The 26,009-nt window shown below is 33.1% G+C and overlaps 3 protein-coding genes and 1 non-coding gene across 4 annotated transcripts; 2 read left to right on the top strand and 2 right to left on the bottom strand.

The window, feature by feature from the left end:
• Window positions 1-3,038: 3,038 nt before the first annotated feature.
• Window positions 3,039-7,601, bottom strand: LOC107794813 (universal stress protein A-like protein). The gene is made up of 5 exons (XM_075233879.1): window positions 7,296-7,601; window positions 5,786-5,880; window positions 5,530-5,651; window positions 4,957-5,045; window positions 3,039-3,288 (listed from the first exon to the last, which is right to left on the bottom strand). The coding sequence occupies exons 1-4, from the start codon at window positions 7,471-7,473 to the stop codon at window positions 4,958-4,960; spliced, it is 483 nt and encodes a 160-aa protein (XP_075089980.1). The 5' UTR covers window positions 7,474-7,601; the 3' UTR covers window positions 3,039-3,288; window position 4,957.
• Window positions 7,602-8,314: 713 nt separating this feature from the next.
• On the top strand, window positions 8,315-14,195 carry LOC107794812 (uncharacterized protein OsI_027940). The gene is made up of 6 exons (XM_016617345.2): window positions 8,315-8,451; window positions 10,832-11,018; window positions 12,313-12,472; window positions 12,685-12,725; window positions 12,806-12,881; window positions 13,767-14,195. Exons 1-6 carry the CDS (start codon window positions 8,447-8,449, stop codon window positions 13,877-13,879), a joined length of 582 nt encoding a protein of 193 aa, XP_016472831.2. The 5' UTR covers window positions 8,315-8,446; the 3' UTR covers window positions 13,880-14,195.
• Window positions 14,196-15,639: 1,444 nt separating this feature from the next.
• Window positions 15,640-15,710, top strand: TRNAG-CCC (transfer RNA glycine (anticodon CCC)). The gene has a single exon. It is a non-coding gene; the product is annotated as a tRNA-Gly (tRNA).
• A 1,593-nt stretch (window positions 15,711-17,303) lies between these two features.
• LOC107794811 (glutathione S-transferase) lies at window positions 17,304-19,735 on the bottom strand. Its single transcript, XM_016617344.2, has 3 exons — window positions 19,492-19,735; window positions 18,935-18,983; window positions 17,304-17,998 (listed from the first exon to the last, which is right to left on the bottom strand). Exons 1-3 carry the CDS (start codon window positions 19,636-19,638, stop codon window positions 17,553-17,555), a joined length of 642 nt encoding a protein of 213 aa, XP_016472830.2. The 5' UTR covers window positions 19,639-19,735; the 3' UTR covers window positions 17,304-17,552.
• Window positions 19,736-26,009: the final 6,274 nt, after the last annotated feature.

The following is a 26,009-nucleotide window of genomic DNA, read 5'->3' as shown; positions in this document are numbered from 1 at the left end:
GCATCTCAGTTTTATTTCATTTCCTCCTAATTTTAAATATTTCTATGATGTATGTCCTAAAGCTAGGCAAATTATAGTGCATTTTCCTTTGAGTCAAATCAGATCAAAAAGAATATTTAAATTAATTCATGTTTATACGTGGGATCCTTACAAGGTTCCCACTTATAATGACTTTAAATGTTTTTTAACTATGGTAGATGTTTACATCAGTGGTACATGGACTTTTTTGTTAAGTACCAAGAGTAATGCTTTTGTGGTTTTGTAGAATTTTTTAACAGTGGTTGAAAGACAATTTGGGGTCAAGCTGCAGAAAATAAGAACTGACAATGCATTTTCGCTTGGAAAAAGGAACTCAATAGGCTACATTTCTTAGTTCTCAAGGGATACTTCATCAAACATCCTGTGTTGCACCACCTCAACAGAATATCATAGTTGAGAGAAAACACAAGCATCATTTGAATATATCAAGGGCTTTACTTTTTCAATCCCGAGTACCTATTTCTTTTCGGGGAGAATGTTTGTTAATTGCCACATACTTGGTTAACAGATTACCATCTAAAGTTCTTAAAGGACATACACCTTACTCAATTTTGTTCAATCACTCACCCTCCTATCAGTTTCTCAAGAGTTTTGGTTGTCTCTGTTATGTGTCCACATTATCTAATAGGAGAAGTAAATTTGATCCTAGGGAAAAGGATTGTGTGTTTTTACGATATCCTTTAAGACAAAAAGCATACAAAGTGATGGAAATAGATGCAAAGAAGATTATTGTATCTAGGGATGTTCACTTCTATGCAGATAAATTTCCTTTTACCTTAAATATTTCAATTCCAATTTGTGTTTTTCCTATCCCTACACTTTCAGATACTACACCTAGCAACTCTTTTTCAAGTCCTGAGTTGACTGATCCTATCCTATCATAACCTCAAATTCTGTGATGACCCAAAATATCATCTTTAGATTTAATAAGTAATTCTATGTTCTAAGACTTCGAAAAGTACTATTTATCATTCCTAGACTTGCGTGCGCAGTCCGTAAAATTTTTTGGAAAGTTTTTATGTGAAAAATGGATTAAAAAGTGAAATAGAGCCTTAAAACTCAACTGAGTTAACTTTGATCAACATTTTGAGCAAACAAATCCGGATCAATATTTTAACAGTTTCGGTAGGTCCGTATCGTAATTTGGGACTTGGGCGTATGCCCGAAATTTAATTTGGAGGTCCCTAACTCAAGTTATGACCATTTAACGGAAACTAGTAATTTAAAGGTTAAAGATTTTCAAGTTTGACCACGGGGTTGACTTTTTGATATCGGAGCCGGAGTCCGATTCTGGAAATTTGAATAGCTCTGTTATCTCATTTAGGACTTGTGTGCCATATTTGAAGTCATTCCGGATTCATTTAATATATTTTGGCACGAGATTTGTAAATAAAAAAGTTTAAAACTCAAAGTTCGAATCGGGGTGTGAATTATAATTTCAGCGTTGTTTGACATGATTTTTGACCCCGAGTAAGTCCGTATTATATTACGGGACTTGTTGGTATATTCGGACGGGGTCCCAAGTACCCCGAGTGTGACTCGAATCGAAATCGAAACAAGAATTGGACTTAAGTAAAATCTGAAATTTTGCCTTATGTTATAATCGCACCTGCGGATTTTTGAACGCAGGTGCGAGCTCGCAAAAGCGAGCCTTCCATCACAGAAGCGGCCTGGGCAAGCTGGGCAAAGGTCCGCAGGTGCGAAAACTTGCACGCACCCGCGCATCCGCAGAAGCGGACTTTACAATCGCAGAAGCGGAAGGCAGCGCAGGTGCACATTTGTCATCCGTAGATGCGAGGCCATGCCTGGCAGCCCCATTTCGCAGATGCGAGATCGCATGTGCGAGCCCAGGTACCGCAAGTGCGGAAAATGCCTAGGTAGTGTATATATCGAAGAGTCCGACATTTTTACTCATTTTGGTCATTTTGAGCTCTATTAAGGCGAAATTTTGAGAGGTTTTTCACGATTTCGAACTGGGTAAGTGTTCTATAACCAAAAGTGATTATATTTCACGAATCCATGTCTATATTCATCGCTTATTTCGGATTTAGATGGAAGAAATTGGAATTTTTATAAAACTTTCCAAAAACAAAAAATTTAGATTTGAAGGTCCATTTGACATCGGAATTGGATAATTTTTATATGGTTGAGCTCGTAGCGGAACGGGTGTTCGAATTTCGTGAGTTTTTTCGGGATTTGAGATGTGGGTCCCAATGTCGAATATTTAAATGAATTTCAGATTTTTATCCAGAAAATTAGTAAATTCATATAGAATTAATTCCTATGATTCGTATTGAGTATATCGAATTGTTTGTGAATAGATTTAAAGTTTTTGGAGACAAATTTAAAAGAAAAAGCTATGGTTGAGTAATTGATTGTAATTTGCAAAGCAAGGTTAGTGTCGTGGTTAACCTTGACTTGAGGGAATAAAACCCTTAAATTATTTGTTTCCGTTAAATGGTCATAACTTGAGTTAGGGACCTCCAAATTAAATTTCGGGTATACGCCCAAGTCCCAAATCACGATACGGACCTACCGGAACTGTCAAAACATTGATCCAGGTTCGTTTGCTCAAAATATTGACCAAAGTCAACTTAGTTGAGTTTTAAGGCTCTATTTTACTTTTTAATCCATTTTTCACATTAAAACTTTCCAGAAAATTTTACGGACTGCGCACGCAAGTCGAGGAATGATAAAATAGTGCTTTTCAAGGACTTAGAATACAGAATTAATTATTAAATTTAACGATGACATTTTGGGTTATCACAAATTCCTCATTATCCTCCACCAAATACTTTTGGACACAACAATACCCCTACATCAGATCTCAACAAATCAACTAGAGTGTCACGACCCGAAATTTACCACCTTCAGACCGTGATTGAGCCTAATATTTCACTTGCTAGGCAAGCCAATGTTAGAATAATATTATTTATTTTAAAATAATTTTTAAATTTATTAATAACAAAGAAATAAATACGGAAGTAAAGTCTGAAATGTAGTGAATAATCCATAAAAATAACGGTGTCTAAATACCATCCCAGAATTGGTGTCTCAAGTGCAGGAGCTTCTAGAATAATACAAATAAAGGTCTGAATAAAATAAAGTTGTCTGGAAACAAACACACAACTAAGGTAAAGTAGACGGGGACTTCAGAACTGCGGACGTCGTGTAGTTATACCTCAAGTCTCCTCTAATAGCTGAAATCCGAGCAAGTCTATGGTACGCCGCTGGGACCAACTCCGAAATCTGCACAAGAAGTGCAGAGTATAGTATCAGTACAACCGACCCCATGTACTGGTAAGTGTTGAGCCTAACCTCGACGAAATAGTGACGAGGCTAAGGCGGGTCACTTACATTAACCTATACGCAATATTAGTAATAACAATAAAAAATAGAAATAAATCAGATAACTCATTTATAATAATTGAAGTCAACCCAACAGTCATAACCAATTATCATTTCCATCAATTTCCATCGCAGAGTGCAACCCGCTCTCACAATATTGTTGCGGCGTGCAACCCGCTCCTCCAATATATTTATTTTAATTAATTATGTTGCGGCGTGCAACCCGATCGTATATATATATATATATATATATATATATATATATATATATATATATATATATATATATATATATATCGAGATCTTAAATAAGTTTGTTGCGGCGTGCAACCCGATCCTCCAATATGGACATTTAATAAGTCTGTTACGGCGTGCAACCCGATCCTCCAATATGGACTTTTAATAAGTCTGTTGCGGCGTGCAACCCAATCTTCCAATATATTCATTTCCATCAATTCTGTTGCGACGTGCAACCCACTCCTCCAATATATTCATTTACCAATTCTTATAGAAGAAATTACCCCAATGAATGCAACAATTAATATAAAGTTTTTTTTAAGACAACAAGCATACAATAATTATGATTTAATTATGAAACAAACAATGACAAATAGCAATTTATTTAGGAAATCATGGAGAAAATAGGCAGTTTAATGTTAAATATGCTAAATGTCAAGTAGCAATTAATACACATAAATCAAATAACATGTAACAATTATTGCAGGAATTAATATTTGTCAAAGAATAGGAAAGAAATAATTATTATAACAATTAATTCATGATTAAAATAATTTATGATTTTTCAAGTAAATATACAAACATTTTTAATGCGCAATTATTCTTGTAAAGTGCAGTCTGTATATCATTACCTTTTTAGATCTCCTTCATTCATATTTTCTCAATACATTCATATATCAGTATTGGTTTTGTAAAGGCATTTGGTGATAAAGGTGTCAAATCTTTCTGAGTGGAATAGTACTAGAATTGCTTTATGGTGTAAATAATGTTGAATATAAGATTTATTTTTGAGTATTCAAGTGTATTGATTTTTTTATTTTTTTTTAACTTGTAATCTTCTATTCAATTTATTTGCAATCTTCTATTTTATTTAAATTTAGCAGTAAATCATTTTTCCCTTAATCTTAGTTGTTTCATATCTAACAATTTAATCCAACGTTCTTAAAGAGTCTTTTAATCATATTGGAAATTTATATACTGATAAAAAATATATAGAACATTTAGTGCTTTTTTTTGTTTTTATTTTATAAAATATCAGATTTAGATGAGTTTAAATGTTACAGTACACTCACTATTGAAGCTGGCTTCATATACTGTCTCTTATTTCATACATAACATTGTGAATTATTACAGAGTACGAATTTTTGCCACCAGTATGTTACACAACAACTACAACCTTAAAATAGCTAAATATTGAAATTGAGAGTCAAGTAGTTGGATAAATACACACAGTGAACTGAGTTCTCCTCCACAAATTGGAGAAAATGATGACATGTTTGTAACCTTTAAAACTTGTTCACTCAAATAGAATCAGATACTAAGTAGAAATACCTTAGGATTTATGCTTTGGCTTCTTCACAATCATAACACTGCAGTGGGCATGATGAGCGCAGTAGTCACTTACACTGCTCAAAACAGTCCTGCACAATCAAGGATTTTAAGTTCTACGTAGTAACCGTGGCAAATATATATTTATAATCGGATCACGTATAAAGTAAATATATATATATATATGTAACTAATATTTGCTACTGCATAATACACCAATTTTTAAATGGGATAACATGCTGGAAAAGGCATGAGCTCTAATCGTTTCGTCGTAGTAACATCCACGAATTTGATCAATCATTTTTCGTGCTTTGCCTGACATACATATTGGTGGGTAAAATATTTTTATACTATCCTTCTATATTAACTTAAGTCCTTGTTCAATTGTTATCCATCCTAAGGAAACAGAGAAAATCGTTCTTCGTTTCATTTTATTAGAGAAAAGAAAATAGGAAGAATTAACCTAAATAACTGCCCAACAGTATATAATTAGTATATAATTTATGTATACCGACAAAAAGAAGTAAATAGTAAACCCGGGAGGCTATTTGCGTAAAGATCATGAAGAATATTTACCTCCTTAAAACTCCATAACCATGACTACCAACAACTAAAATAGAGGCATGATGCTTCTCTACAGCTTCACATAAGACATTCCTGGCATCACCTTCCTCGACCTCAACTATAACATCATTCACCTGCAAAAAGTTAATAATACAACCACTATTAGTGGATTATAAGTGACGTATAAAAATATATTTTTCAACAGAGAGATGATGGCAATATATATAACTTTAAGTCTTTAAATAAAAGGAATAAAGAGTCCAATTACGGATTTTGCAGTGCAGATCTCCTTAGCTTTCTCCACAACCCTTGCAGCAATCTTCTTCAAATCCGTTTCTAACGACGGCAAGATTTCCACACTGCCTACAATTCATCAAAAAGAAATCAAGACATCACGAGACGCCCAATTTCTAGTCAATATTCCTCACCATAGGCGGATCCTGGATTTAATTTAATAAGTTTAACTTTTAAAGTTTTTAATGTTGAACCATTATATTTTAAAATTATGGGTTCATATCTATTACTTGTTGCAATTTTAGCGAATATATACATATAAATTTATACTTCGCGTCAAAAGTATGGATTCAGATGACCCTGCCGCTTTTATGCTACATCCACCCTCACTAGCAGTAGAAGTCCTTTAAAAATTCCGAGCTGATGATGACTACTATATGGTCGGACCAATAGATACTGCCACACCGGTTATGAGAACAACTATAAGAATAGGAAGAAATTTAACACCAATGGAAGCTACCAGTGATGAGAGCAACTTAGATGCTGCATATTATTTTAAATAATATATATATATATATATATATATATATATATATATATATATATATATATATATATATATTCCCTATGTTTTTTTAGTATATATGAAACTTTTCCTGTTAGACACTATTTCAGTAGTAACATTAATTATCATATAGTACTAATTTCGGAACTTCAAAACTAATTACTTTATTTATTCAAAATCTAACTAACTTTTCAACCATCATCATAATATTTTCTTTTATTATCAGTGAAATTGAATTGTATGACAATCTCATCTGAATAACGGTTAGATAGATCCAGAGGCGGATCTAGGATTTCGAGAACATGAGTGCACCACTAAAAAAGGAGGAGAAATAATTAGTATTGAACCAAGTGCATCATTCAACCTTTATGAAGCATGGATGTCAATACATAATACTAGACAAATTCTAAAAAATACGTACATAAAATACCTAATTTGGCGGATGGACCATGAGTTCACGTGCCTCATATTATTTGCTATAGATACGCCCCAGGATAGATTATACTTTTGAATTTTGATCACATGTCTCAAATGTTCCTCACACGCGGGCACATGAATCAAGCACGTAAAATTTTTATATTTTAAAAGATTAAACTCTTAGAGAGAACAGAGAATTATCTAGCTAATTATAACTCAACCATAAAATTCAGCAGTCAAATTAATGCCTCCAACGATCCAATCAAACTTCATCATGTAAAAAGATACTCAATCCATTTCATTTTACATGGCACTTTCTTTTAGTTTGATAAAATATGACATCTTTCTATATCGTCAAAAAACTCTTCAATTAAAAAACATTTTACTTTGCTCTTAACATAAAGGTGTCAAGTTTGACATACTCTTATAACCATAAAGGTGTCAGGACATCTATAAACTACTAGTTCTAAGAATATTTTTGATACGTGTCGAGAATTTTTCTTTTTGTCTAGTCAAACATCGTAAGTATAAAATAGAACGGAGGAAATTTAACAATACGCACCTAGACCAGTGAGGCCGATGACAGAAGCAGGAGAAGGCTTGGCATGAACAATGACAAGTTTGAAAAGAGAAGGTGAAGTTCCAAAAAAATGATCCAAAGTCCATTCCAATGCATAAAAACTGTGTTGATTGTCTTCTATTCCCACAACCATAACTGATTTCTCCTCTGTTGTTGTCATTCTTGAATTCAATAAATTAATTTTAAAAAATCTCTGTTTTTTTGTTGTTGATAATAATAATATTTTCTTCCCTTCTGAATAAACTGAAAAGATATTTAATGAAAAAGGCAAAGCAAATGGTTATTTGATCAACACGAAAGATAAAGGTTTGGCAATCTTGTTTTATTCTTATCGTAATGGAATCCAATTCAATGTCTGGTTAGATAGTTAAAAGATTATAGAGAATAGAATTCGCTGGAATAAGATGCCAGAAAAGGACAGAAACTGTTACTTTGATGTGTATATCAACAACATGCATACTCCATTAAGTACTTTGCCTCCCACCCAATCACTTTAATTAAATATATATATAATAAGTGTATAATCTATGTATACGGACTAGAAAAAACACACAGTAAATCGAGCCTACTATTTGTGTAAAGGTCCCTACATTACACAAATGTAACAAGTTAAAATTTACTAATAGTCTAAAAATAAATTACATTGACGGTAGATGTTCATTAAATCCTAAACTAACTATAAATAATATGTTAAAACGCCCTCATTACATATATAAAAAATTCATGAAAATGTGTCCTTATAAAAAACCAAATAAGTGCCTGAATTATACCATTAACACCAACCTCATTACATAAATAATTTTTAAGGATTGGATATATTTTAAATAAAGGTGCTTAAAGTGGCTACCTGGTGTCATTTCTACTATTAACACAAGCCTCTTGGGCTAGACGAGAAAACTGATCCATCAGTCTGCTAAGGGCCCAAATACTACTGGGCCGAACATCGAAGCCCATCGTACTGTTATTCGAGTCTCACACGCAAGCAAAACCTCGGAGGTTTAAGAAAAAACTAGAATACTTTGGTACAGTTGGTAGGTACTCATCACTTTTGCAAATTACTACCAGCTGTGCCTCTACAGTTTCTGCCTTTCTAGGTTTTTCACTTCTCCTTCTTCAGCGCTTAAACTACAACGATGAGGTAATATGTACTTTACTGCATTTTATTATACCATTTCAAAATGCATATTTGATTTAATACAGAGTGTTCGTATAGTTTTTTTTTCTTTTTCCTTTTCAATAACGGTGATACCGGGGCTAGAATATTCTAACTAGTTTGAGATTTAAGTTGTAATTGATTGATATTTCCTTCGGAGGTCTGATTATTAATTCATTAAGTGTTTTTGTTTCTTTGATGAGAATTTTGATTCATGTAAATTTTTATTTTGAATAATACTCAAAAATGATCTGTTACAGATGAAATATTAGGAGTTTGGACTGTTTTTTGACATATGCTTTATAACTATTGGTCAGTTGAGTTGCCTTGTCCGTTCATAATAAAAAATTAAATTAGGAGTTTGGCAAGTTTATTTCCATCTGCCTTATATCTTGCATGGCCAAACTGAAAAGATTAGCTTTTTTTTTTGAGAAGTGTTTTTTCCACAAGTATTTTCAGAAAAAGTACTGTCGGAGAAAATTAGTTTGTGTTTGGCCTATCAATTTGAAAAGTACTTTTGAGCAATAATTTGTGTTTGGCCAAGCTTTTCAAAAAGTGTTTTCAAGTATCAAAATATGAGTAAGGACATAAAGGGATTTAATTAATAGTTAATATTATATAAGTATATAAATATTTACCAATATTTATTATGAAGGACAAAATCAAGATTTTTATTTTATTTAGAGTTAATACCCTAAAATACCCCTAAACTATCAAGTTTTTGTCAGTTTCCTAACTATTCGGTATCCCCAAAATCCCCCTGAACTATATTGCCTTTCATATTAAAATCTCATCATTGCATTCTTAGAGGTGCATCTAGTACACGCTCCTAATTGTCTAAAAAACGTGCCATCTAGCACTACACGTGGCTATTTAACTCAGCCTAAAACCCGACTAAACTATCACTTTTTTATCAGTTACCTACTTAAACTATCTGGTGTCCCAAAAAACCCCCCGAACTATATTCCCCTATATATTAAAACCCCATGTATGGACTTTTAAAGGTACGTCTGTCTAACTATGTATTACTCTCGAATGATTGATTAATTCTAGGAGTTTTGGCCAAAATAATATCTAATGTACTGTGTTAATTTTAGTTTTAATTGTGATTGTGCTTTATGCTAGACTCCAATTGATAAGTCCTTATTTATATTCACTTTGTAGCACAGTTAAAATATAAATAAAGGCATATATTGTTGTATTTCTTAAAAGTCATCTTGTATTACATAAAAAAGATTACACAAAATAAAATTTCGCAAATAAAAAATCAATTGCCCAGCAATTACATTCTCTAATTCCAGATTACATAAAGAAGATTCAAGATATTCAACTTTATTCTTTACAAGGTGTTGAGTTTAATAAAAAGATTTAAATTGGTATTCTTGCAACAATATGTGTAAGACATGAAAGAAGACTAAAACAAGAAAGAGAATAAATAATTTCAGAGGAAACAATAGAGGGAGAAATTTTTCCAGAGGAAACCCATATGGAGAACTGAAGAAAAAAGGTTAAAAAATGAAGAAGAAAAGTGAAAACATAAGAAAGAATGGTGAAAAAATGATGAAGAAAAATGGATATAATTGAAATAAGGAGAATATTTATTTAAAAAAATACATTTGAAAGAGGATTAGGCTAATTAGCCATTTTTTTTTGTTAGGTGGGCCATTTTGATGGCTTTTTTCAACTATCACACGCTCCCAAGCGAGTATCTACATATGTTATGCCAGGTCAGCGACGGGGTTTTTTTATTACGAGCGGCAATATAGTTCGGGGGGGGTTGGGGACACCGAATAGTTTAAGTAGAAAACTGACAAAAATGTGATAGCTTAAGGGGTTTTTAGGGTATTAACTCTTTTATTTAAGTAAAATATAAAGATAAAATTCGAAAGTACTTTATTCTTTCAAGATGATTTAAATATATCACAAAATCATTCACCAAATATAAAAGTTCACCTCGAAAGTCATTATATATTACTTAATAGTTTAAACTAAGTAAGGTTATTTTGGTATATACGGTAAAAAAATCCCTTTGACGAATGCAAAAATCCCATAAGGGTTTCCTCGTAATACTCGCATGACTTCGGTGATGCCACTTTTCTGCATCTTTATTTTCCTTGTAACCTCTGCTCGATAGGAAATATTTTGTTAATTTTATAATGTGCACAAATGCCTTTGCATTTTTGTATCTGCTCATTTATATCATTGTTCACTCAATAGGCTTGTTGAGTGCATCTAAACACTACCTCTTGGAAGGGACATTCATTGACACAGCAGACAATTTTGTTTCACATTTTTTTTCACTTTTGGGATGAGCTATTGGCTAAAAATTGCTTCTTCTTTTCCCCTCTTCTTTATGAATTCATAGCCGCCATCCACAAGTGAAGTGGGCCCAGAGACCAGATGTGGTGTATCTCACTGTGCAATTACCTGATGCTAAAAGTTCAAAGGTAAATCTGGACCCTGAAGGAATTTTTACCTTCTCTGCTACAGCTGGGCCGGAAAGCCATGCATACGAGTTGAAACTTGAGCTTTTTGATAAAATTAACGTTGAGGTAAGAGATTTTTTTCGATATGGCTGCTGGATGTTATATATTACTGTGGTTTGAATTTTACGGACACCTTACTTATGCATGATATATTTTTGAAATGAGGCATGTTTAGATAATTTTATGACAGAAATGTAGCAAATCATGTTTAGTGTGAGTTTATCTAGTGAAACTGGTGTACATTAGTTTCTTGAACCTAAATTTCCAACAAAGAGGATTTATAACTTAGGTTCCATTAGTTCCGTAGTTGCATCTAATCTATTAGATAGTTGGGATTGGGCTTTTTTGTGTGTCACCCATTCTTCAGTGCTCAACCCATGAAAGTACCAAAATGGATAGACGAAGTATTAACTGCAAAAATTAGCTCAAAGAAGCAGAAGAAATTTCAACGGCTAATGAGTTTATTGCTTACTTATTAAGCAAATCAAAGTTAGTCTGGAGGCTTGATAAGCTGAACTGCATAATGATGTTCATTCTGTTATTATTTTCTTGGTTAAAGAGATTGGTAGATTGAAATCTGAGATAAAGTGAGAGCCTGCTGTTGATGCTTTACAAAGCAAAATTCCACCCATAAAAATATGATCATTAGTTGCAATGTTAAAAAGGTATTCCGCATATCCAAAATATCTTGAAACCTGTGCCTGCCTACACATCAATATAACAGAGGTAAAAAGAGAAGTGTATTTGCGTGGTTTGAGTTCTGTAATCTGTAGATAGTCAAAGCTGGATTGAGTGCCTTTTTCTAATATTGCGAAACCTACCCCCTGAATTTCCTTACCCCAGGGGTCAACAGTAGCCCTTTCCCACTTTGCTCCCTTGGCGTGACTTGAGTCCTAATGTCTTGGTTGAGCTCTCTTACCAAAGAGCAACCCTTACTTCTTGCCTGTTTGAACTCCTTTGTCAAAACAATTTCATGGACTGATTTATTTGTGAGACGTGTTGCCTGTAAAGTTTTCCTGATGTCCCTCTTTATTGATCAAAGGACTGAGTGTCCTCGTACTTTCAAGAAAAATGGTTTCTTTTGGATAAAGCAGTTTCTCGAGTAATCTTGATGGTGAAGTTGGATCAAAAGGATAACTCATGGAAAGTGATATTTGATTTGTACTAATAGAAGTCGAATGAAAAGAAAAATATAACCAACCAAAACAACAGTTTAGACAATTTAGTTGTGATTAAGAGAGTAACATGTAGGAAGTGGGAGGATTTACTTACTAGTTTTGCGCGTTTTCTTAGTATAATTGCTATGCTGTTCTCCGGTATTATTTACCATTGCATTGTAATTTGCAATTTTATATTGAAGGAGAGCAAAATAAATATTGGCGTGAGAAATATCTTCTGCGTTTTGGAAAAATCAGAGAAGAAATGGTGGAATAAATTGTTGCGTGGAGATGAGAAAGCACCACATTACGTGAAAGTAGATTGGGATAAGTGGGTGGACGAAGATGATGACAATGACACTGGTACAGCTTATCTCATATTTTTTCTAAATCCCTCCTCAACCATATTTATTTATGTTGCTCGAACTTTCCAAAAATGCCGCCGCCCATGTCGGGTCCTCCAAAACTGCACTATTTTTGGAGGATAAGACACGCACTGGCAACATTATTGAAGAGTCTTAGCAACATACACTGAAGAAGAAATCTAACATTGTTGTTGCCTCGGACTTTTTAAGCTGCTCCTGGTGATTTCGACATGAATTCGATGGATTTCTCGGTAAGAACCTGCTCAGTTATAATCTGCTGTTCTGCATTTAATTTGATGTCTTCTGAGGATTCCACTTTGATAATTTGTAGAAATTCGGGGACATGGGTGGCATGGGACTTGGAGATGATGCAATGGGGGATGACCTCGATGACAGTGACGATGAAGGTAATGAATTTCATGGCATCTCTTTGGCATGGATAGACTCTGTATGTTTTCATGCACAGTGATTAAATTTTAGGCTTTTTTCATTGAATCGCTGATAACTCTTTCTCAAAGTATAGATTATTTGCACCGTTTCTTTTTTCCTTCTCTATTCCCGTTTCTTCCAATTTTTGTTCCTTGTCCCTTTTAGAATGTGGGGTGGGTGGATTTAGATTGTAAACCTATTCAAGCATGTAGCTTTAAGTTTATCAATGTTTAAAAATGTAGAAACACTTGCAGGAATTTTCATGTTTTGCATGAATAATCCTCGTACCAAGAATGACAGCCAATGCTTACACTTGCAATTTTGCTTTGGATGGTAGTGCACCACTGCCTTGCTTGAAGTTATTGGATTTGTCACAAAGATATAACTTTAAGAAATCTTTTTACCACCTTTGATATGATTTTATAAGAATTTCTATACTTTACTATTTTATTATGCGAAAATAATGATGATCGTCCTCCTCTTGCTTGTGGATATGCTTTAGTTCAATGGGGAATACTTGGTTGATCTTACAATGCCATAATGATATGCAACCGCTTATTATTTTCCAATAGGCTTAGAGTCCTTAAACCAAATTGTTTGTTCACCTGTTTAGGTAATGACACACCACTCCAACCCCACCAAAAAAATAAAAATAAAAAATTATGATATTAGAGTTACAGTCATCGATTAAGTATATTATTCAGTAACTAAAGGTGATATTTGTTTTTCCTAAAGTTGTTGAAATGTGAGAACCAGAAGACTCTGCCTTGCCTTGTCCTGCAATAGAGAAAAGGATTGCTCATCCTAGTTTTGAGAGTTCCTTCTTCATTGTGCTTATAATATGATCTTTTCTCTTTTATCAGAGGAAGAAGTCACAGAGCCTTCAGAGACGGCGGAGGGAGAACCTAAAGAACAAAACAGTAAGGTAGGAGGTGAAGCTGCAGAGGGAAAAGCAGAAGCAACGCCTAGCTCATGAGTGCATAAGTAGTGCTAATTGCAATTATCTGTTAGCCTAAATATTTGCACTATTATAAGTTTGTACTTTCGGTTTTCTAAAAGTAGATAGGGTTATTGAGCATTAAAGTTTCACGTGAGCGGACATATATAATTTTTATCCACTTGAGTCAGGAACTATGTTTCTGTGCTTGAGTTGTGGGGCTTGTACTAATTGCTGAAATGGTGTTTGGTCTGTTTAAAATGTGGGATTGGAAGAATAGAAAACAGTATATCGCCATAGATGTAATTAACTCTGTATAGAAAATAATCTAAACAAATAAAGCTCCTTTTTTACACATTTTGTGGTAGTGGGAAAAAGAGTATTTCTTGTACAGATAGCCAGAGGTATACAAATCTTAATGCAGGCAATTTGATGCCAAAGGTACAATCTGCCTAAAAAGTATAGTACTTGCTACTTACCAAAAGAATAAGTATAGAAAGGTCGCAACATTTTATAACGATGATATTTTATGTTCATCTTTGGTGACGTTACTTTGTGAATAAAATAGTCTGGATTTTCAATCGAAAAGATGCCTACTTTGCTTCGTAGACTCTAGGACTTTGAGGCTTAAAATCTTTCATGATTTTGGCTTATTCTTTACATTTCCATTTGGGAAAATAACTAAGATATCCTATACTTGTGCAAGAAAATCAGTTTCACGCTCAACCTTTACTGGCGTTCTATTACCTCTTTATTCTTATTCAAATTGAATTTAATACCACCCAAAAGCTGATGTGGCAAAATAAAAACAAATAAATAAAAAATGGGCGTGTATTACTAAAATTAAATCATAAATTTTGATTTTTCTTTTTTATACAAAAAGACAGATTTTCTTGCCCCTTATCGTCTTTCACGTCCCCAAACCCTTCTTCTCCTTAACGCCCTATCTCTTCTTCTCCATTTTCACACCTATAATCTAGATTTCCTTGTCTCTTCTCCTTTAATCTTTGTCTTCACTGCACACTTATTTCTTCTTCAATTACCTATTTTTTATTTTGACTCACCTCAAAATATTATTCTCCTTAAAGAACCTGCAACAACAAAAGAAAAAAATATTAATCATTTTAATAGAAGTGATAAAAGAGAAATAAAGATTCTGTTTAATATATAATCTCTTGAAGTGTAATATATTTATGAAATTGGTGGTGATTTGGAAATCCACCACCATCTATTGGTCAATTTGACATACAGTATAATGGGTTTGTGGTGTTTGATGTAAATGGGTTCGTTTGAAATCGATTTTGAGCATATCGTTAACTTGCAACAGAAATTCGTCAATTTAATATACAATTTAACGAGTTTGATGATGGTTGATGGAATTGATGATGATGAATTTGATAGTGAAATCGGTGGTGTAGATTTGGTGGTGACTAGTAAAATTGGTGGTGATTGGGTTTTTGATGGTGGTGTTATTGGTGGTAATGGAGGTTTGGTGGTGGGTGTGGAAGAAGACAAAAAAAAATGTGTGAATAAAAAAAGAAAAAAGAAGAAGTTAAAAACACATGATGCTGATGTGGCATGCGCGTGTAATGCACTTATATTGTGAAAGTGGTATTAAATTCAAGGACTGGGAGGTATTAGGACACCCGTAAAAATTGATTTTCCATTCTATTTTGGTGTTACTGATAATGAAAATTTCAAAAGTGGGGACCCAGTAAGTCGAATAAGTAGTTACTATTAATTGGAGTAGCTAAAGAATTAGGACGTTTTAAAAATGACGTTGCAGTGGCTATCAAGTAGCGCATCTGGTGTAGTGGTATCATAGTACCCTCCCACGGTACTGACCGGGGTTCGATTCCCCGGATGCGCATTGTGTATTTTTTGGCAGCTCAAAACTATTCTTTGTTTTGTAACTGGATTAGTATAGTCCTCAAAACTCCACTAAATAGATGGTTGGTGTTATTTTTTGGCTACAAATGGATTTGTCCATTTAGGTTGCTAGTTTACACTTAGGTGGTGACAAAATGGATTGAATAATAAACTTTTTAGAAATAGGTCGAATATGGATAGGATTCATACTATCCACTTAAAAAATAGATAACCAATGGATAATTGATGGGTATAACTTTTACATTTGTAAAGACTCAAATTGAGAATTGCTCAAGTTTGAGAGATTAGGAATTCTCCAAAAAACGATTATATTCAAGAAATCCTGAATAATATGAATATCCATATTATCCGCCGGTTAACCCATTTTCTATCAGCATTAAATATGGGTCGGATCGGATAATTTATTCGTTTTTTGCATTACCCGTTTTCGATCCACCCGTATCCGACCCGACCCGTTCATTTGCCGCCCCTACTCATCAGTTAAGCGTCATTTAATGTTTTAGTTAAACTTTACAGGAGCTTCTCACCTGCTGTTACTAATATTGACCATTGAGAAATTGTTTGGCTATTTTATTGGAGTATAATACGTGTATAAAAAAAATTATAAAGGGAAAAAGTAAGCTAAGAAAGGTTCATGTCATGTTATTGAGTGGTGCAAATGTTGATTGGGGCCAACATAATGTATTGATTCTTTCTTTAAGAATTGTTTATTTTGTCAAAATAATTGAATGAACACGATATGATGTTAATCTCTAACTTCCTCAATAAGGGTGAGACAATTACCTTCATTTGCTAAATTTTATATATGAGGTTGGTAATAGACTTCAACAAGTTCTATCAAAATTTCAGACCTTTCCTTTATATTTTTGACGAATAAGTACCAAAATTATGCATCTAATCTAAAATAGGAGTTAATGATGAGAGCGAACAAATTCATGTAACTTTCTAAAACAATAGCAAGTGGCTACTTTACTATAGAATAAACAAGTCACAACTAGGATTTTTATACTCTTTTGCTCCCCTTTAATTAATTTTTTGATATTTTTTTTGTTCTAGATATTAAAAAGAAATCAAACTTCTTTGTTTTTACTAAAGTTGTCTTTTGAGTAAGAGTCTCGGAGTATTTGTTATATTTTTAATGAACAAATTAAAATGATAAAAAAGATTAATATGATCAATTTTATTATTAATTAATATTAAAAGATAAATTTTTTAATATATATAAAAATTACTAAAAGTTAATTAAAGTGGAAATGAGGGAGTAAGTTTAAATTTAACGAATGAGACATTTAATTTCTAAAGGTTCAGTCCCCCAGTGTTATACTGCTATCTACTTTTTAATTTTATAAAGCTTTTCACTTTTTGAGATTTGGGCAATATTTGCTGACGTTGACAGAAAAACGAGTGGTTGAAATTGGAAAAGATTATTTAGAAATTTGGTTTTTCAAAATCTGTAGTCGGCCAACAACTCAATGGAACAAAATTTAAAATTGAAAGAAAATAATAAATCTCTAATGATTTAATAAAACGAACAAGTTAAAAGAAAAAATCATTTTTTAGTACAAAACACTAGTTAAAAAAAAATATGTCGTCATTTCATGTAATTCAACAGTCATAACTGTAACAAAAAACAACAGATGAAATGGGAGATTTCTTCTTCAAAAAACGAAACGTTTACAATACAATAACACTCAAAACCAAACACAATAACAAGAGTTTTCCAACAATAACTATTACACCTCCGTACCAATTTTATTAACCTGGTGATTCATAGTCCATAACAACTATTAAGCCTCAATCCCAAACGAGTTTGATATCAATTTTACTGTTTGTGCAACTCAAGTGCCTTAGACCAAGCAGGCCTAGCCAAAATATCAGCACACCAATCCTTCACATGAGGTCTAGCATCAAACAAACTCTTAACTTTAGTCCCCATTAAATAATGCACAACAGGGGCATGGTGCAAATCTGCAAGTGTAAAACTCTCACCACCCAAATATTTTGAATCTTTAAGTCTTGATTCATACACATCAAGAATTTTGCCCAATTTTTCTTCATTCTCTGTAACTGCTGCATCATCTGTTACCATTCCCAACATTGGCTTAACAACTAACTCAAAGTTTAACTTTGAAGCAATAGGGTCAAATTTTGTTGATTCTACTTCCATCCATACTGACATTATTGCCATTTTTTTGGGCTCATTGGCTAATAGTTGGTTTCCTTTGTCTGCATATGTGTGTGCTATGTATTGGGTAATGGCTCTTGACTCTGCATAATTAGCAATATTTCATATATCAATATATGACAAGTCAAGAAATAAATGATTGGATCACTTCCTCTTTAGTGTGTAGTGGCGGAGGCAGAAATTTCATCAAATTCTTTTTTTTTTTATAAAAGAAACTCTCTATGAGTTCAAGGGATTCAACAACTTAATAAATTTACATAATAATTTTTTTCTTCTCATCAATATACACAGTACAAATAATGTGTGTGCTTTGTATTGGGTAATTGCTCGACTCTAAATAATTAGCAATATTTCATATATCATGAACATGACAAATCAAGAAAGAAGATGGTGGAGCAATTTATCGTTACTAGGCTCTGTGCGATAGCAAATTTGAATTAGTCTATTTCAGAGGCGTTTGATCATGTTGAATGGGTTCTAATGAATCCAATATATTTTCGACGCAAAACATAAATACATATGTGAAATATCAATGAAATTTCTAAGTAAATCATGTTGGGTATATCAACATGACAAATTAATATAAGAAGATAATGTAGTGCTATTGTGGCAAAGGAAAGCTATATTATCAAAAGAAGAATTTGCACTTTTAGTCCTTGAAATATTAATACATTGTGATTTTTGATCCTCATGATATCGGTTAAACATATTCAACCTTCAATTAATTAATATGAACCCTTTTGATCCTTTTACTTGTGAGTCTTCACAAATTTAACGAATTATTATCGGCTAAACTATCTAAATTACTCATCTGTCAATGTTAAAGTTGCACTATTGATATATATTTGAGGGATATATAGTTCTGAAAATGATATAAAAATAGCATATTTTCTACGTAGAGGGACCAATAACATATAATTAAATTAAATTCAAAGTTAAGTATACTTGATGAAATATCAAAAGCACCAAAATTAAAAACCATAAAAAACTGAGGGATCAAACGTGCAATTGTTACTTACCAAAAAGCTTGAGATCTCCATCTTCAAAAGCTGGAACTTGACCAAATGGCTGCATGAATAAAAAAAAATTAAGTATAGGTACTCTTAATTAGAGCAGATTTAGGTTATCTGCACACGCCTTTTCCATTGAAAATTTCTGCTTTTAGCTATGAGTTCGACAAAACACCGTAGCTTCGGCTAAATTTTTTGTGTTTGTGTTATAAAATTCACTGAATAATGCATAAATAATTATCCAGAACCAATAATCAAACTTTTCTGCGGTATCCAGAACTCATAAACTTAAAATTCTAAATCCATCCATAGATCTACTCTAAACCCACAATAGTGGAACCTATGTAACAGCCTCGTTTCTTCGGACTTTTTTAGGTCACTGGAAGTTTAGAACATATATTATAACATGACGTGAAAGATAGGTCCCAAAAAAGATATTTGCTTTGAGAAAGTGTTATTATAGAGACATGATTGATTGTTATAGTGAAATTTTGACAGTAATTGTCTCTGAATTAAAATAAAAAAGACATGAAAATACAAGACTAATAATTAAGATTTACACTTACATTGAGAGAAATGAAAGGTTCTTTTTTGTGATCACCAGTTTGCATATTAACAGAAAGAAGCTCAAAATCAAGCTCTTTTTCTTTGAGGGTAGCTACGACTCTCATTACAGCAGGTGACATAACAGGGCCATGAACTTTGATTGCCATTGTTATTGCTAATTGCTAAAGAAAGAGAATAGTGAGAAAAAATAATAGTGAGGAAAACTTTGTGTTAGAAAGAGATTAATTAAACGTGGAATGATGAGTAGAAGGCATGTGTGTGTTGTATATATAGAGTTTATTTCCTCCTTCTAGAATGACCTATTGGAAAGTAGTGGTAGTTGAAAGTTGTATTTTCCCGACAAGTGTGGTGAGATAGTACACTTATTACTTTGTTTTATGAGAAATTATGCATTAGAGGAATAGTACACTTATTAAAATAAAATAATAAATCGATAGATATTTAATTAACTTGACCAATTTTTTTGATATTCAAAATTTACTGATTCAATTAATTTGAATAGAGACTTCAAATTCGTATTTTGAAAATAAAGATTTTTTTGGTAGAGATCAAATTAATTAGGTCAAGTTTTCTCGTATAAGTACTTTAGTACTTAGAATTTACTGGTCGACTGGTTTAGACTAATTAAGTTACTTTTATTTTAGTATAATCATTTAGTATTTGAAATTTATTGACATGACTTATTCGGATTCATGTGCTCAAATCGAAAATTTCTAATTAAGAATAAAAAGATATCATCCATTTCACTTTCAAACTTAAATACAAGATAGTTGAAGAAGAAAAAGAAAAAGAAAAGTTGTGTTCAATTTGCAAAGACTTTTCTAAGCCTTTCACACGCAGAGAGTATTAAATAAACTTTGGTTAAACAAAGCGTACAAAGTCAATAATTTTGCGTTCGTATAAATTATTAGGAGTAGGTGGTCAGTGGGCCAGCAAATTTCCAGGATATTAAGAAGAATATTACGCATGGCCATATATCACAAAAAGATGTCGGAAAAGCTATACCGTATAATTGTTTTTCAAGCAGGTCCGTATTATGGTTTGGGATTGGCTGGTATGATTGGTCGGGGTCCCAGGGACCTCGGGTGGATTTTAGGTGGTAATATACGACATTGTCCAGGGCTCGTTTAATTACTTTGCATGCAAGATTTGTTAGATACATGCAGTTTGACCTTGATAGCAAGATAATATCGCACTCACAATCCAATTGTCTTTTTTTTTCAACTGCGTAGTTGTGTTACTCATCAATGTTGTGCCTTCTAGAGTTTTCAAATCCTTCGTTAATAATGGACCATAATCCAACAATATTTAAAAAATTCTTTATCTGTTGATACCAAGTTTCAAAATTATTTTTACCATCAAACACAATAAAATGAGACAACTAAGTGATAGAATATCCATATATTTTTAGGATCTCATACCTGTTTTGACAGATCTCACATAGGCTTCGATACCAATTTAAAGGATTGAAATACCCCAAAAAATAATTTAAGCACAAGCAAAAAATTCAACAAAGGCTATACGGAAGAAATTTATCATACTAGAGACCAAGCATGGTAGGAGGCTTTCACAATCAATCTGGAATAGTCTAATATAAAATGTCCTAGTAGTAAATTATAAACAAACAAAAAAGAACAATAATTCTTCTTCATCTAGTGGTCACGTCGCTGGATAAAATATTTTTTACAAGTAGGCATTTTCTTATATTGTGTATCTTTTGCACGTTGCAATCGTATAATTGGAGCAAAGTCTCTTTCGCGTGGCTCAACGAAATCGATGGTCTAAAATCAAACCTCAATTAAAGATCCTAAATTTATATAATATTTCGTTCATTTTAATTTACGTGAACTTATTTGATTGATTACGAAATTTAAGAAAAGAAAGAAAACTTTTAAACATGTGGTGTAAAATGAGACATATATATTTTGTGTGACTATAAATCATTGCATAAAGGTAAATTGTTTCCAAATAGGGAATTAGGTCATTCTTTTTGGCACGGACTAAAAAGAAAATAGGTTCACATAAATTGAAACAGAAGGAGTAAAATTTAATATATTATTTTATTTTTATTTTTTGTAATGATGGTGTAGACACTGAAATTTTAACAGGACAAGATAAATCTAAATTCAATACGACTCTTGAAATATTAAGAGTCTATTAGGGTTATTTGGTGGCTACTCCACCCAAACCTTAATTCATGCCTATAAATAAGGCTACATATGTCCTTCAAAGACGATCTCAGCAATTCCATAAATTCTCGAAATATGCACAAAGAGATCAAATAAGAAATTTTCGAAATTTCATGAAACTCTTGTAATATTCATTAAAAGACCAAGGACATGTCAAATATGTCTTACTCAAAGTCCTACGTTCGAGAAATACACTGCTAAGGCCCTCGAATCACGTAGAACAAATCGGAGGGAAGAATCAAGGGATAAACAGAATTGTAACCCGCACTATTTATCAATAAAATCATTTTTTCTTTATTGTTGTATGTGATTGCAGCTTTATTTTTCTACAAAAATTTATTGTAAACAAATTGGCACGCCCAGTGGGACCAGTTCTGCCATTCATCTCTTCCTCCTCCAAATCGAAAACTACAAGTTTCAAGATTATCTGTTGTGATGTTCGGGTACTTCAAGTCTCGTCTTCAAGTTTCAGCAAGCCTACATTTCGACAAACCTTGAAGCATGTGGTATTTGTAAACACTAAAATTTTAACAGGTCAAGATAAATCCTAAATTCAAGATGACTCTTGAAATATTAGGAGTCTATTAGGGTTACTTGGTGGCTACACCACCCAAAACCTAATTCATGCCTATAAATAAGGCTACATATGTCCTTCAAGGACGATCTCAGCAATTCCATAAATTCTCGGAATATGCACAAAGAGATCAAATAAGAGATCTCCGAAATTCCATGAAACTCTTGAAATATTAATTAAGAGACCAAGGATATGTCAAATATGTCTTGTTCAACTAAGTCATACGTTCGAGAAATACGCTACTAAGTCCCTCGAATCACGTAGAACAAATCAGAGGGAAGAATCAAGGGATAAACAGAGTTGTAACCCGCAATTTTTATCAATAAAATTATTTTTTTATTATTTTTGTTTGTGATTGCAGTTTTATTTTTTTATAAAAATTTATTGCAAACAAATTCTGGCACGCCCAGTGGGACCAGTTCTGCCATTCATCTCTTCCTCCTGCAAATCAAAAACTACAAGTTTCAAGATTATCTATTGTGATGTTCGGGTACTTCAAGTCCCGTCTTCAAGTTTTAGCAAGCCTACACTTCGACAAACCTTGAAGTAGGGGGGCATTTGTAGATCTGAAATTTTAACAGGTCAAGATAAATCATAAATTTAAGACGACTTTGAAATATTATGAGTCCATTCTTGGTGGCCACTCCACTTAAACCCTAATTCATGCCTATAAATAAGGCTACATATGTCCTTCAAAGACGATCTCAGCAATTCTATAAACTCTCGAAATATGCACAAAGAGATCAAATAAGAGATCTCCGAAATTTCATGAAACTCTTGGAATATTCATTAAGAGAACAAAGGCATGTCAAATATGTCTTGCTCAAAGTCCTACGTTCGAGAAATACATTGCTAAGGCCCTCGAATCACGTAGAACAAATCAGAGGAAAGAATCAAGGGATAAACAGAGTTGTAACTCGCAATGTTTATCAATAAAATCCTTTTTTCTTTATTGTTGTTTGTGATTGCAGTTTTATTTTTCTACAAAAATTTATTGCAAACAAATGGTATACCCATCATCTTGTACGTAAATTGATCATTTATTTCTTTACCCACTAGATCTCACCATTGTAAATATTTGGTAATTCTACTCACTAAGACTAACATAATATTTTATAAGAAACATATAATGATGATTAAGATAATATTTTATAAATTCTTGTAATCTAATAATCTTAATTTTATACCACTAGATAGAGGCCAATATAATTTCATATATTTAAAATAGTTCAAGCCTATTTCGATAAAACAAATGTCTAATCCATTCTTTATAAGAAATAATTAACTCTAAAAGATACTACAAGAGAATTCGTTCTTTAATTATCAAAGTCATCATCAAATTATTTATTTTCATATATTATATATTCATTAACTCAAGTTATTCATTTGAATAACCTCTATCACATCCCAAACCAAAAAATATAAAATCTAGCTAGTATCTTTTATTAATAATTGTGTGATATATAATACGTAGTATACAATTTAAAATTTTTGGGGCCCTCAATTCTAGGGGGCCTAAAGCAATTGCTTTTGTGGCGTCCCCCTACAGCCGACACTAAGTCCTTCATGTGCCCCAGTTTGCCTCAAAACAAATACTCCATCTGTTTCAATTTATGTGAACTCATTTGATTGGGCACAGAGTTTAAGAAAAGAGAGAAACTTTTGAACTTGTGGTGTAAAATGAGGCACATTTATTTTCTGTAGCTATAAATCATTGCATAAAGGTAAATTGTATCCAAATATGAAAAGTAGTCATTCTTTTTGGCAAAGACTAAAATGGAAATAGGTTCACATAAATTGAAATGGGGGGAGTATAATAGTACATATTTTGGCCACTTCACTCTTTCGTGTACTAAGGAATCGCTTGGTTCAAAATCAAGATATTTCAAAATTATAATTGTGAGATTTATAATCAGAAATATATCACAACCCAAAATCTAACTAGTCGTGATGACACCTAACCCAACCCGTTAGGTAAGTCAACTTTCAATTATCTAATTCCAATAATAATTATTAAAGTAATTTAAGTGAATAAATATCTTAATCTTATACATTCCCCAAAAACTGGTAGTACAAATCATGAGCTTCTAAGAATAGAGTATACAAAGCAAAAATGAAATAAATACATAGTCTGTTTGAATAATACATAAACAGAGATTTTATGAATCTAAGGCTATCCTGAAGAAGAGGCAGCTACAATAGGAACGTAGGTACATCTTCAAGTCCCGCAACCATCGAGCACAGCAACAACAACAGCCAACATCTGCACGCAATGTGCAGAAGTGTAGTATCAGTACAACCGACCCCATGTACTGAGTAAGTAACAAACCTAACCGTAGGTTGAAAGTAGTGACGAGCTTCTACCAAGGTAAGAGTCAAACTTCCATGACCAACAATAGTTCATAACAATATTAAACAAGTAATACCATAAGTAACTCAAGAATAAATGTTCAGCTAAATCATGACTTCTGAAAATAGTTCTGCCTTTCAAGTACATCAATGAAAACCCGAATCGTATACCGAAATTACCAAAAATATGAATAAGTTTGAAAACAGAAATTTTTTCAAAATCCTTTCAATAATAAATAAAATATCTCATTTTCTTTCCCAGATAACCAGTGTAAAACAAATGCATCACTATGCCCATCTGTCAATATGTGAGAGAAATTATGAATAATGTGATATCGTACAGCATGAGGAAAACACATCTCTATGCATATATATCATGTGTGCATGTCAATGCAATGTATCTCAGAGATTTCACTCATGTACTCACACTCTCAGAGTACTCAATCTCATTGTCTCGCATTCTCTCTCACTGTGCTCAGCACACTCAATCACTCAGCGTTATACAATACCCGCTGCGGCGTGCAGCCCGATCCCTGTTTATAGTCGACTGCGCTTACTGGGGGTGTACAGACTCATGAGGGGCTCCTACAGCCCAAGCGCTATAAGCACGAATAACTCACGTGCTGCACGGATAACTCACGTGTTGCACGGACAACTCACGTGCTATAATAATATCTGGATCCGCACGGCCAACTCACATGCTATAATAATATCTGGATCCATACAGACAACTCACGTGCTATAATAATATCTAGATCCGCACGGCCAACTCACGTGCTATAATAATATCTGGATCCGCACGGCCAACTCACATGTTGCACGGCCAACTCACGTGCAATAGTATAATATATAGATCCGCACGGCCAACTCACGTGCAATAGTATAATATATAGATCTGCACAGCGAACTCACGGGCAATAGTATAATATATAGATCCACACGGCCAACTCACGTGCCCAAAAAAATCCTCACAACCAGGCCCTCGGCCTCCCTCAGTCATCAATCTCTCCAGTCTCTCTTTCATGGGCTCACAATGTCATGAGAATAGCCCAAAATGATGATATGATGTATCAATAAATAACAACAGAGACTGAGATATGATATGCAATGAAATGAATATGACTGAGTATGAATTGTCAATTCAAAATAAATATGTCACAATAATATGACCTCTGTGGGTCCCAATAATACTGGCACATAGCCTCAACATGATTTTTAATATGCTTTTAAGCTCAATTTCTTTAACTCATAAAATCGCATGGAAAATGCCAAGATCATTTAACTACAAAATTTCATAGAAATAATTATGTCACAATTTCTATAGTGCACGCCCACACGCCTGTCACCTAACATGTACGTCACCTCCCAACAATTCACAAAATACATATATTCAGGGTTCATACCC

This window comes from Nicotiana tabacum, chromosome 17, assembly GCF_000715075.1.
Source record: "Nicotiana tabacum cultivar K326 chromosome 17, ASM71507v2, whole genome shotgun sequence".
NCBI lineage: Eukaryota > Viridiplantae > Streptophyta > Magnoliopsida > Solanales > Solanaceae > Nicotiana > Nicotiana tabacum.
Note: the sequence above shows the minus strand (reverse complement) of the source record. Positions and strands in the feature narration are given on the sequence as shown.

Coding starts and splice junctions, on each gene's coding strand:
- LOC107794811 (XM_016617344.2), bottom strand. CDS start 19,638: ATGGCAATCAAAGTTCATGGCCCTGTTATGTCACCTGCTGTAATGAGA. Junction 18,984..19,491: donor AACCTTTCATTTCTCTCAAT/GTAAGTGTAAAT, acceptor TTATTCATGCAG/CCATTTGGTCAAGTTCCAGC. Junction 17,999..18,934: donor TGGAGATCTCAAGCTTTTTG/GTAAGTAACAAT, acceptor CTAATTATGCAG/AGTCAAGAGCCATTACCCAA.
- LOC107794812 (XM_016617345.2), top strand. Junction 11,019..12,312: donor TTGATAAAATTAACGTTGAG/GTAAGAGATTTT, acceptor TTTATATTGAAG/GAGAGCAAAATAAATATTGG. Junction 12,882..13,766: donor CGATGACAGTGACGATGAAG/GTAATGAATTTC, acceptor CTCTTTTATCAG/AGGAAGAAGTCACAGAGCCT.
- LOC107794813 (XM_075233879.1), bottom strand. CDS start 7,473: ATGACAACAACAGAGGAGAAATCAGTTATGGTTGTGGGAATAGAAGAC. Junction 5,881..7,295: donor CATCGGCCTCACTGGTCTAG/GTGCGTATTGTT, acceptor GATGAATTGTAG/GCAGTGTGGAAATCTTGCCG. Junction 5,046..5,529: donor GGTTATGGAGTTTTAAGGAG/GTAAATATTCTT, acceptor TTGATTGTGCAG/GACTGTTTTGAGCAGTGTAA.